General features: G+C 41.4%; 1 protein-coding gene across 3 annotated transcripts; it reads left to right on the top strand.

Moving 5' to 3' along the window:
- The first annotated feature begins 611 nt into the window (after positions 1-611).
- Positions 612-10,329, top strand: PARP2 (poly(ADP-ribose) polymerase 2). 3 transcript variants are annotated; one of them, XM_082736745.1, is made up of 16 exons: positions 612-757; positions 1,771-1,923; positions 2,230-2,300; positions 2,904-2,954; positions 3,175-3,271; positions 3,680-3,755; positions 4,658-4,760; positions 5,751-5,910; positions 6,198-6,336; positions 7,608-7,671; positions 7,749-7,883; positions 8,504-8,631; positions 8,783-8,882; positions 9,280-9,378; positions 9,620-9,744; positions 10,066-10,329. In XM_082736745.1, the coding sequence occupies exons 1-16, from the start codon at positions 715-717 to the stop codon at positions 10,223-10,225; spliced, it is 1,704 nt and encodes a 567-aa protein (XP_082592871.1). In that variant the 5' UTR covers positions 612-714; the 3' UTR covers positions 10,226-10,329. The 3 variants fall into 3 exon arrangements, with proteins under 3 accessions (XP_082592871.1, XP_082592872.1, XP_082592873.1); XM_082736746.1 differs by having other exon boundaries at positions 702-883; XM_082736747.1 differs by lacking the exons at positions 612-757; positions 1,771-1,923; positions 2,230-2,300 and adding an exon at positions 2,356-2,675.
- The last annotated feature ends 2,106 nt before the right edge of the window (positions 10,330-12,435 follow it).

Raw genomic sequence — 12,435 nt, forward strand, 5'->3', positions numbered from 1 at the left:
CAAATGGAGACTTGTTAAGCTTGTTCAGTGCTTGGCCCCACTCCTGACCCAAAATCATCACATTTCCTTTCCGCCCCACCCGGCTCCTCCTTCCTCATACTCTGCCCCGCCCCTCCTTCCTCATACTCTGCTTTTCTTCAAAAAGGGGCGGGGGAGAGTAGTCTGAATTAGGTTATGAGGCCCCCCAGCCAGGGTACCTCACCTCAGCCATTGAACTCACTTTGCTGGCCGTGAGTCTGTTCCAAGCTCCGGCTAAGGAGGCATCCGCCAGGCCCTTCCGCAGGGGGTTGGGTCCATGGCATCTCCTGCCCAGTCTGCCCTCGCGCGGAGCCCCGTTCTCTGGGAACTCACCTCCCCGAAATCAGGGAGGACCCTGTTAGGGCCGCTCTATGGCCCTAGTCTCAGACCTTCCCAGGGGACATGGGGTAGAGTGACACAAGGCACTCAGCTCGTGGCCCCACCGATGAGCTTCCCTCCGCCCTATGGGAAAGGGTGGCCCCACCGAGCATTTATAAGGCTCCCGAATCTAAAGACCTTTTACAATTATGGTGACTTCCCACAACGCGTAGCAACATGCAAATATCGTGGAGAGTACCGCCCCTGTCCGATGCACGCGTCTTTCTCAGCACGCACGCACGCGCGCTGTGTTCCCGCCCTGTGACTCCAAGCGGGTATTTCCAGGGGCGGGTTTGCTGACAGGAACGTTCAGGCTTCATGGCTGCCAGACGGCGGGGGACGCGCAGCAACGGGGTCGAAGGTTCGGTGCACAGTGTAGGGGGCGAATACTGGGGGGTGGGGAGTCTGAAGAGGAGCGGGGCCCTCTGCTCTAGCTCCACCCCTTCCGTCGTACCCTGACCCGTCCTTGGCTATCACGCTAGTTTAGGTGCTGAACTTTTTAAACTTCAGTTTTCAGAGCTTTTCGGATTACAGAATTGTGTATAAGAGCTTGTGGACCTGTAGTAACTAACACAGTGCCAGCACTATTTTAAATACTTAATGTCATCTAATTGAAAGTATTTGCTTATTAATAATATTTATTTATTAATAATATTTATTAAGATGCATCATTTTATGTATCACTAAGAAAGGGAAAAAAAATGCTTCCAGTTAAAACGTGATTCATTGTTTATATGTCATCCATTGTAAGATGCAGCCCAGTTTCAAAGATAGTAAAATTCAGGTCTTAGTATTGAGGAGTATTACACTCTGTGTTATGTTCTTATGTGCATCCATCCTACAATTGTGTAGGTCCATCCTACAAATTAGGTGCTATTGTTGCCCTCCTCTGGATTTTACAGTCGGGGCAACTGAGGTACAAAGAGGTGAAGTAAATTCTACAAGTTTCCACAGCTGGAAGAGACCCAGCTAGGCTCTAAACTAGAGACAGATTCCAGAGCACTCTGTTAGCCATTATCTCATACCACGTTGGGTAGTTTGAAGATAGGTATTGGTAAAGTTTGGGGATGCAAGTAAACAGAGATAGTCTATATGACACTCATGCCTCAAGCTATGAGCTCACAAGAGCCCTGGGGCTCCATCTTATTTTATCTTATTTTATTTTAATTTGGCTAGAATAGCAAATTAGGATGTGATTTCTCAGACTATTGCCAAGAACAGTGGTATGGCAGTTACTATTTCTTTGTAAATTTACAAAACCATCTTAAGCCTTTTCTTTAAAAAGATGATGTTTTTTTCAAAGTAGGATTGTGTTCATTGGATACTCATTCTTTCTTTTGGTTCTTTGCCTTTTTATGCACATGGCCTCTGTAGCATTAGATGAAGCTGGACGAGTTCATAATGGCAACACAGCTATAGAAGACCCTCTGCCTGCAAAGAAAACTCGAAGATGCCAGAGGCAGGGGGTGAAAAAGGAGCCTGTGAATGGAGGAGAGGCCAATAATAACAAAACAGAAGACAAGCAAGGTCAGCTTCAAGTGGTAGGCCAAAGAGGACATGGACTAGCAGGATTGCCTGTGGGAGGGGTGAGGACAAAGGATGCCTTGTTCTTTCAAATCTTACTTCTTCCTTTCTTAAAGATATCATTAATTTTCTATCCTTTGGGCATACCATAATACGAATCTCCTTTCTTGGAATCTTCAGTTTCATGTAATTTAGACAGATTGAGACCTGGACAGATCAGGATTGCTTAAGATGGGCAAAGTTCATTATGACATGATAGTTATTTTTGATTCCCATACAAGTAGCTGTAGTATATATCTCCTCCCTCAGAGTCCGTGAAGACCTTGCTGTTAAAGGGCAAAGCTCCTGTGGATCCTGAGTGCACAGCCAAGGTGGGAAAGGTGAGAGATTCCTTTGCCCATCAATTTCTCAGAGAGCAGTTGTTCTTTTGCTACTGGGATTCCTGTCTGGAACGCTACTAGTATTCATTTTAGGAATCCTCCAAAACGCTACTAATGATTAATTTTCTCAAAGATTAAGAGATGGGGGTGCTGGAGTTTGTGGTTAATAATCAGGATGTTTTTTTAACTTCTGGGGTTATCATCAGCTTTCCGCACCTCATTCTCTTTCTCAGGTAGCAAATTATACCATTATCAAGGATGAAACATCTTTGTTCTCATGAGAAACTGTGCTGCGGTATGGCATGAGTTACGAATGTGAAAAGGATTTGAAGAATACAGAAGAAAGGCTTACTCTGGAGCAAGTTTCCTTTAAGTGTTAGAATCATTTGTTTTTCTGTAATTACAAAAAAAAGCCAACATGTTTTTATTATAGGAATAATAGGTTATATGTAAAAGAACATGCTTTTGCAGTTCTTTCCTGGAAGGTAGATTTTGGTGGTGCTGGAGAATGACACCTTGAGACAGAAGAAAATTTAGAGCATTACTAAGGCTCTCATGAGTACTGAGACTACACTAATGTCAATGTTTTCCTTCTCTCTCTAGGCCCATGTGTACTGTGAAGGGAATGATGTCTATGATGTCATGCTAAATCAGGTAAGGGAAGGAGCTGTTCTATGTATGGGAATTTTTTTCTTGGTAATTACAGATGAGCATGTCTCAATGCCCAGATCTTTAATTCTTAAGTCCCTGATATTAGCCTTATAGTAGCTTTTTCCTTACAGCAGTTACTAGTACCTGTGACCAAGGAAGACATCAATTTATGTGGCTTCCATTTGTAAACCTGTCTCATGTTCATGTGTTTCTCTTATCATAGACCAATCTTCAGTTCAACAACAACAAGTACTATTTGATTCAGCTGTTAGAAGATGATGCCCAGAGGCACTTCAGCGTTTGGATGAGATGGGGCCGAGGTAATAACTCTTATTGGTTTTCTCATTTGTCATTTAGAAAGCCAGAGACAGCTTAGTGAGTAACCAGAAGATCCTCTGGGTTTAAATTGGTGGAAAGGAGGCTTTATAACCTAGGAGGGGCTCGCAAAAGGGAAATTGCAAACATCTTCATTAACAAGTTCCCACTGGAAAAACTAAGAGCAGCCTGTTGAGGCAGGGAAGTGTCCTGCACTTGGTCTGCTAATGCTGTTCAGGAACTGTGGCAGTTAGCAGGTAACTAATACCAACAGGATTAGTCCGCTTGACCCATTCACCTTTCCCTCTCCCCTTCCTGCCTATTTGTCAGATGCTTAAGTGGGGAGACTTTGAGAAAATTCTTCTTGGATTGGGAGGCAGGAAACCATCTTATGTGTGGAATTTATTTTGCAGTTGGGAAAATGGGGCAGCACAGCTTGGTGGCTTGCTCAGGGGACCTCAACAAAGCCAAGGAAATCTTTCAGAAGAAGTGAGTTCTAAGAAATGAGTATCAAAAAATACCATTCTTTTTCTTCCATGTATCTTCTTTAAGAATTTATAAGAAGTGTGATTTGGCCTCAATGTTAATGTGTTTCCACTGTGACATTCTATGAATAGAAAACCAAACTGCATCCTTAGTTAGTGATTACATCACCTGGAACCTTGAAATTAACTAAAAATAGGGGCGCCTGGGTGGCTCCGTGGGTTCAAGCCTCTGCCTTCGGCTCAGGTCATGGTCCCAGGGTTCTGGGATCGAGCCCCGCATCAGGCTCTCTGCTCCACAGGGAGCCTGCTTCCTCCCCTCTCTCTCCGCCAGCCTCTCTGCCTACTTGTGATCTCTCTCTCTGTGTCAAATAAATAATAAAATCTTAAAAAAAAAAAAGTATTTAAAAAAAAGAAATTAACTAAAAAACAGAAGAATCTAATATATTTAGCATATGACCAACAATTAAGGAAATTTGGGAAAAGTGGGTAGGATGCGAATATTCAGTTAGAGCTTTAAAAATTCTTTCACTATGATATAGAGACAGAACTTTCTGGTCTCTGGGAATCTTTCAGAGAAAGAACTCAGAAAGGGATCTTTTGTCTAAAATCTCAAAGGCTTTTGTGGTATTTTGGGGCCTTTGGGAAACTCAAGAGTCCTTTTTTTCCATTTTTTATTCCCATTGACTCTAGAGCCTTTTTTTCTTTTTTTCATTTAGGGTCCTAATTTAGAATCCAGGATTTTTGGGAATTCAGATATAAGAGTTGTAAGAAATAGTTGGGAGGAAAAAAAAGAAATGGTTTGGAGATGTTCTAAGGAAACAATTATAAGCCCATTCCTAGTAGTAAGAGTTTTCTTACTTGTAAGATTTTTTTATAAGACTTTTCTCACCATTGTGGATCCCACAGATTCCTTGACAAAACAAAAAACAATTGGGAGGACCGTGAGAAGTTTGAGAAGGTGCCTGGAAAATATGATATGCTAGAAATGGACTATACCACCAATACACAGGTAAACTCCAGCTGTACATTTGGGGAGAAAACTGCTTCCTCTGAACCAAGGTGAAGTCTAGCAGAATGGCTTAGATCAGGTCCCAGACTAGAACAGATCAGGATATCCTGAGTCTTGCTATTTCCCCCCTAAGCAAAGGAAACAGTTCCCTCAGGGGTAACTTTCACGGATCTTTGTAATCTTGAAAGGACCGTAGATTAAAGATAGAATATGCTTTCTAGTCTCGTTATTTAATACGGTTCTTTTAAAATCTTTTGTCCTATTTCCAGAAGTTTAATGTATGGATTGAGAGAGGAGTAATATATAGTCACACCATGAAATAGCATTTAAAGTTGTCTTCACTTCTGGTTATACACCACATTTAAAAAAATTAATTTCAACAAGTTGAGTTGGAACCAGGATGCTGAAAACTGCCACAGTATCTGAGAAATGTAAAAATCTTAAGTCTTTTTAAGATGAGAAGATCTGAGACCTAATGGATGTCATAACATACTTAAACATAACAACTCATTAGGGGAGCCTTTTAAATGTTTTTTTTTGTTGTTGTTGTTTTGGTTTTTTTTTAAAGATTTTATTTATTTATTTGTCAGAGAGAGAGTGAATGAGAGCAAGTACAGGCAGACAGAGTGGAAGGAAGAGTCAGAGGGAGAAGCAGGCTCCCTGCGGAGCAAGGAGCCCGATGTGGGACTCGATCCCAGGACGCTGGGATCATGACCTGAGCTGAAGGCAGCCGCTTAACCAACTGAGCCACCCAGGCGTCCCTAGGGGAGCCTTTTAGACTTGTTCTGGGAGTTTAACTGTGGGAGGCATAGGGAAGAATAGAAGGTAGAATCACATCAAGTACTCTAACCAGGTTAAAAATGGGATGAGCCTGTGTTCAAGCAGAAGCTGATTGGTGTTCACCTGCCAGGGGTACTGTAGAGCCAGCCCTTGCAGGGACCTTAAAATAGATCCTTCTGGATTTTGTAATTCTCTTTTTTTCCATTGTAGAGTGAAGAAGAATCAAAAGGGGACTCTCTTAAATCCCCTTTGAAACCAGAATCACAGCTAGATCTTCGTGTGCAGGAGCTGATAGAGTTGATTTGTAATGTCCAAGCCATGGAAGAAACGATGGTAGAAATGAAATACGACACCAAGAAAGCCCCACTGGGTAGGACTTCAGATTCTTTTTTTTTTTTTTAGGACTTCAGATTCTATCCCACATTCTCTCTTTGTATTTCCTAGTTCCTTTAATAGGATATTTCATCACCTTCATGATTTAAAGCTTGTCGATACTGTGAATGAAAGAAAGGAGATCTGGGGTGAGAGATAGTGTTGGGTAAGAGACGCTGTTTTGAGAGCTGAAAGGTGGGAGTCTTTGTCGATTAGGCACATGAATACTGTTTTCAGGATAGGACCCTAGTTGTGAGTTCTGATGATCTCTGGATGGGCCTGCAGGGAAGCTGACAGTGGCACAAATCAAGGCAGGCTACCAGTCTCTAAAGAAGATTGAGGACTGTATTCGGGCTGGTCAGCATGGACGAGCTCTCATGGAAGCTTGCAATGAATTCTACACCAGGATCCCACATGACTTTGGGTAAGGCCTGTGCTGTTACACTTCTCTTTGGTCTTCTACCTACCTATATCCATCTACATCACTCAACAGTAACTATAATCTTTTTACTCTCATTTCTAATGAAATGATCATCTTAGATAGATACAGAGCCAAAATGATTTATAGATAGCCTGTGTAGTCCACTTACAAGTTTGGGATGCCATCTCCTGTCCTGATTATAACCATATTTTCTGACCGAGTAGAAATTACCAAGAAAAGTAGGCCTAGATATCCAGCCAACAAGTAAAATAGCTTCAGGTGTGAAACTCCCTATTCCCTATTCAAATGACAGTAGGTATAGAAAATACATTTTATCTTTGTTGATTCTATATTCTGGTACTTTTTCTGTTTTTATTCTTTTCTTTCTTTATAGCACTCTATGACCTAAAAATAACCCTGAGTGGCCTGCAGGTCTACTTCTGTTTCTAGACTATCTCCAAGCTGTTACTTTTTGATGTTGATATATCTTATTTAAAAAATAAGATTTGGGTATTATCGCTAACAAGAAGTAACAAGGGTTGGAGAGGTTGTGGAGGAAAAGGAACTCTTGTATACTACTGATAGAACTGTAAATTAGCACAGCCACTATAGGAAACAGTATGGAGATTCTTTAAAGAATTAAGAGTGGAACTACCATATGACCCCACCATACCACTTCCGGATATTTATCTGAAAAATATGAAGACACGAATTCAAAAAGATAATGCATCCCTGTGTTCACTGCAGCATCATTTACAATAGCCAAGATATGGAAACAACCTGTGTGTTCATTACAGATGAATGGATAAAGAAGAAGTGGTATATATATACAATGGAATACTACTCAGTTATAAAAAAAGGGAAATCTTGCCATTTGCACATGGTTGGATGGATCTTGATGGTATTATGCTAAGCAAAATAAGCCAACAGAGAAAAACAAATACCATATGACTTAATTCATGTAGATTCTAAAAAAAAAAAAAAATTCATAGATACAAAGAACAGACAGAGGAAAGGGGTTGGGGGTGGGTGAAATGGGTGAAGGGGGCTGCTATAAGGTGAGGGATAGTAACTGAACTTGCAGTGATGACTTTAAAATTACAAAGCTGTACATCTGAAATGTATTAAGGGAACCCATAAAAAATAATTTCATTTCTAGTTCCAGATGTCAGAATCTATACAGTGTGTGTGTTTTATCTTTAGTCTGTTACTTTTAGTCATATGCCTTTGGCCACCCTCAGGGAACTGATTATGGATTATATCTCTGTCCTTAGACTCCGTACCCCTCCATTAATCCGAACAGAGAAAGAACTGTCAGACAAAGTACAATTACTAGAGGTGAGACATGTGAATTGGGAAGTATTACTCTGTGGTTCCAAGTCCCTACACATTGATCCTATATCTCATCTTGTCAGGCTTTGGGAGACATTGAAATTGCCATTAAGCTGGTGAAGACAGAGCTGCAAAGCCCAGAACACCCATTGGACCAACACTATAGAAAACTGCATTGTGCCCTGCACCCTCTAGACCATGAAAGTTATGAGTTCAAAGTAAGAAAAATGATCATTTATTTTCCTACTTGTAAGACTCATGCTCCTTACCCCATTGTTCTGTGACCACTCTGGTTAAGAATAAACTTTTTTTTTTTTTTTTTTTTTGGAGAGCAGCAAGCATGGTTTATTGAGTGATAATACTAAGCTCCCAAAGGAGGGGACCCAAGAGGGTTGTCCAAGAGCAAACTTTTGTATAGAGCAGAATTTCAGTTTACCAGGATTTAAATTTTTTTTTTAAAAGATTTTATTTATTTGTCAGAGAGAGTGAGCGAGAGCGAGCACAGGCAGACAGAGTAGAAGGCAGAGTCAGAGGGAGAAGCAGGCTCCCTGCGGAGCAAGGAGCCCGATATGGGACTCGATCCCAGGACGCTGGGATCATGACCTGAGCCGAAGGCAGCTGCCTAACCAACTGAGCCAGGCGTCCCCAGTTTACCAGGATTTTAGTATATGTGCTGCCGAAGCGAGCACTTCAGTTTACCAGGAATTAGGTAAACTGTCTTGTGAGGCCATTAGGGAGCAGAAAGTCTCTGATTTTTACCAGAAGCCCTGAGGTTCTTCAGTTTGGTCTGGTCTCTTGTAGAGTCCACACGAGCCATTTCTTTCATTTCTTCTCACAGGTGATTTCCCAGTACCTGCAGTCTACTCATGCTCCCACACACAGGGACTATACCATGACCTTGCTGGATGTCTTTGAAGTGGAGAAGGAGGGTGAGAAAGAAGCCTTCAGAGAGGACCTTCATAACAGGTCTCAGTTTAGCTTTGGGTTTGGGAAGACATTGCTTTGCCAGAAGTGCAGTTATGGAACTTCTGGAAAATGTGAGAAAATGGCTTTTTTATCCTTATGGCCTATCTCTGCTGGAGAGCAACAGAGTACAATAATAATACTTGTTCTCTAGGATGCTGCTATGGCATGGTTCCAGACTTAGTAACTGGGTGGGAATCCTGAGCCATGGGCTTCGAATTGCCCCACCTGAGGCTCCCATCACAGGTTACATGGTGAGTAGAATCCTGGAAGGAGGCACAAGGGTAAAGGATACAATAATTTTCTTAGTCCTTTCCCCCCCTCCCTTTTTTCTTCTAGATTAGGATTCCATAGTACCCTTCCCAAGAAGTAAACCAGCTCACTGATAACCCTGACTTTTTTTTCTTTTTTCACACCATAACATTTCTTACTATGTCCCTCTTTCTTTAAATTCCTAAAGATATCCTTTCTACCCCCTCAGAAAGCAGAGACTCATGAATACACCTGCTTCTCTGGAAAAGAATTGCAAAGGGAAATGGAGAAAGGTCTATATTGTGTTTAAGATCATGAAGCACAGGGTCAGTGGTACAGGCCTTCTTGCTAACACAGTGGGTTAAGCAGCTGACCTTCAAGTTTGTTTATATATTTCAGTTTGGGAAAGGAATCTACTTTGCCGACATGTCTTCTAAGAGTGCCAATTACTGCTTTGCTTCTCGAGTGAAGGATACTGGACTACTGCTTTTATCAGAGGTGAGATGAACATATTTATGATCTCTAGTTTATTATTAGTTCCTGTTTTTCCAGAGAGAAAAGTTTGATTCCGAACCAAGAGGTTCACCTGGGAGAACTTGAAAGGGGATCCAAGGGCAATTTCCATTCCATTCCTGTGCAGGAGGAGGGGAAGAAAGTAGTGATGGGATTTTCTGTTTGGACTTAGAGCCATCCAGTTCTCAGGAAGATGTGGGTGTTCAAAGATCTTTTTGCTCTGCAGGTCGCTTTAGGTCAGTGTAATGAGCTATTAGAGGCCAATCCTGAGGCAGAAAGATTACTTCAGGGCAAACATAGCACCAAGGGACTAGGCAAGATGGCTCCCAGTCCTGCCTCCTTCATCACCCTGTGAGTACTCAGAGCCTGTAAAGCCAGAAGACTTCTTTTGGCCAAATAAGACTCTACTTTCGGGGTGCCTGGGTGGCTCAGTGGGTTAAGCCTCTGCCTTCACTCAGGTCATGATCTCAGGGTCCTGGGATCAAGCCCCACATCGAGCTCTCTGCTCAGCAGGAAGCCTGCTTCCCCCTCTCTCTCTATGCCTGTCTCTCTGCCTATCTGTGATCTCTATCAAATAAATAAATATTAAAAAAAAAAAAAAAAGACTCTCTACTTTCTATATTCCAGCTTCTCAGAGGCAGATATTGACACGCTTTTTTTTTCATTTGGCAGGAATGGGAGTATGGTACCCTTAGGACCAGCAAGTGACACAGGAGTTCTGAATCCAGACGGTTATACCCTCAACTACAATGAATTTATTGTCTATAACCCCAACCAGGTCCGTATGCGATACCTGCTAAAGGTTCGGTTTAATTTCCTGCAGCTGTGGTGAATATTAAATAAACTAGATAAGGTCTGATCTTCAAACAAGAAAATAAGCAGTGTTGTACTCTTGAATTTTCTGATCTTTTATGTAATAAAAATGGCACAAATCTACCACTGGCTTCTTTGGGCTTTATTTCTCCAACCACGTATTTTCTTCTCATGTTCATACTTCTTCATCTTCAGGACAGGAAGTACACATTGCTCTATGTATCCCATAGCTAGCTGCAAGTTACTCAGGATCCTGTTCCTAACAGCAGAATAACCTCTGTGCCTTGAAGGACACTAATGGTGACTGATGCTTTTCCCCATTTAAGTAAATTTTTCTGCAACGTGGAGTTTGTTGGGTATTACTATTAGAAGGGTAGAGACGGCACCTGGATGGCCCAGTTGGTTCAGCAACTGCCTTTGGCTCAGGTCATGATCCCCGATCTCCTGGGATTTAGTCCTTCATTGGGCTCCCAGCTCCACAGGGAATCTGCTTCTCCCTCTAAGCTTCTCCCTTCTCATGCTCTCTCTCACTGTCTCTCTCTCAAATAAGTAAAAAAAAATCTTTAAAAAAAAAAGGGGGGTGGTTGAAACAACTGCAGACCAGGTCTCCCACCACTTATCCTAGGACTCAGCAGATGTCCAAAAATCTGCAAGCACTTAGAGGACTTGTCTCTTAAGTCTAAATACATCTCAGGGAGGAAAGGAGAGGAATTAGAATGAGTTTTGAGCTGCCTCCTCCACCTAAGAAGTACCAAAGTCCACGTCAGACCAAAGACTTCCTGATTATTCATAAACAGATATGTTTATGAACACAAATATATGTACATAGATACATGCACACACACACACTTACACACACATAACACATACTTACTGAGATAACAGTAAAGGTTATTTAAATGAAAACAGTAGCCTGTAACTTTTTAGAGACCAGATTACCAATATCTATTTAAGTTTAAAATATACATACCCTTTGACCTAAAAACTACAGACGTACTTGTTTGTATAGATGAAGTCAGTGCAGCATTGTCATATGCAAAAGATCCCTAGATAAGGAACTAGTTAAACATACTCACTGAAATACTGTGCTGCTGTTAAAACTAGACTATACACACTTCTCTAAAAAGTAGAAGAGAATACTTCACACCTCATTCCATGAGGCAATATGAAACCAAAATCTGGTAAAGATACCACCAGGAAAGAAAACTCTAGACCAATGTCCTTTAAGAATACAGATATGTGGGGTACCTGGGTGGCTCAATGGGTTAAAGCCTCTGCCTTCAGCTTGGGTCATGATCCTGGGGTTCTGGAAGGTTCTGGGATGGAGCCCTGCATCTGGCTTTCTGCTCAGGGGGGAACCTGCTTCCTCTCTCTCTGCCTGCCTCTCTACCTACTTGGATCTCTGTCAAATAAATAAATTAAAAAAAAAAAATACAGATGTACAATAAAATGCTACCAAGCCTAAACCAGTAAAGTAAAAAGAATTCTACACCATGACAAGAGATTTATTAAAGGAATGTGAGGTTGGTTCAATATATGAAAATCATATGACTATCTTAGGACATATGTAGGACAAAAGTCATATGACTATCTTATTAGATGCAGAAAAGGCATGTGGCTAAATCTAGCACCCTTTCATGATAAACATTTAGCAAAGAATGGAAGGGAGCTTCAACCTGATAAAGGACATCTATGAAAAACCCACAGAAAGATTGAAATAGATGAATGACTCCATACATACTGGAATGACTCCATACATTCTGGAAAGAAATGATAAATAATCCTTCCAAAAGGATTTCAATTAATATAGAAGGCTCGAGGGAAATAGAACATCATTGGAAATGGGGTGCTGAGTGGTTCAGTCAGTTGAGCATCTGACTCTTGATTTCAGCTCAAAAGCCTACTTGGAATTTTCTCTCTCCTTCTCCCTCTGCCACTGTCCCCCTGCACCCTCCCCCAAACGCCCCCAACACACTCTCTCTTAAAAAAAAAAAAAATCACAGTAATAATTGCTATAGTCAGGATCAACGGACGGATGCTAAAATTAGTGGAACAGGATAACTTTCATAGTTTCAAAAAACCTACTTCAAGATTTACTGATTACTATGGTGATTTTAAAATAGGAGCATAAATTCTTTGGTAATTCTCCCTCCAGGAGGTTTAGTCTCTCTCCTTTTAAGTGGGGGCTGGGTTTAATGACTTGCTTCTAACAGAGAATGGAAAAATAAC

This window comes from Mustela nivalis (genome assembly GCF_964662115.1).
Source record: "Mustela nivalis genome assembly, chromosome: 6".
NCBI classification, from domain to species: Eukaryota; Metazoa; Chordata; class Mammalia; order Carnivora; family Mustelidae; genus Mustela; species Mustela nivalis.

What these genes read in the sequence shown, in the direction of transcription:
- PARP2 (XM_082736745.1), top strand. Translation starts at nt 715, where the DNA reads ATGGCTGCCAGACGGCGGGGGACGCGCAGCAACGGGGTCGAAG. An exon ending in CAAAACAGAAGACAAGCAAG is followed by an intron (nt 1,924 to 2,229) that starts GTCAGCTTCAAG and finishes CTCCTCCCTCAG; the next exon opens with AGTCCGTGAAGACCTTGCTG. An exon ending in ATGAAAGTTATGAGTTCAAA is followed by an intron (nt 7,884 to 8,503) that starts GTAAGAAAAATG and finishes TTCTTCTCACAG; the next exon opens with GTGATTTCCCAGTACCTGCA.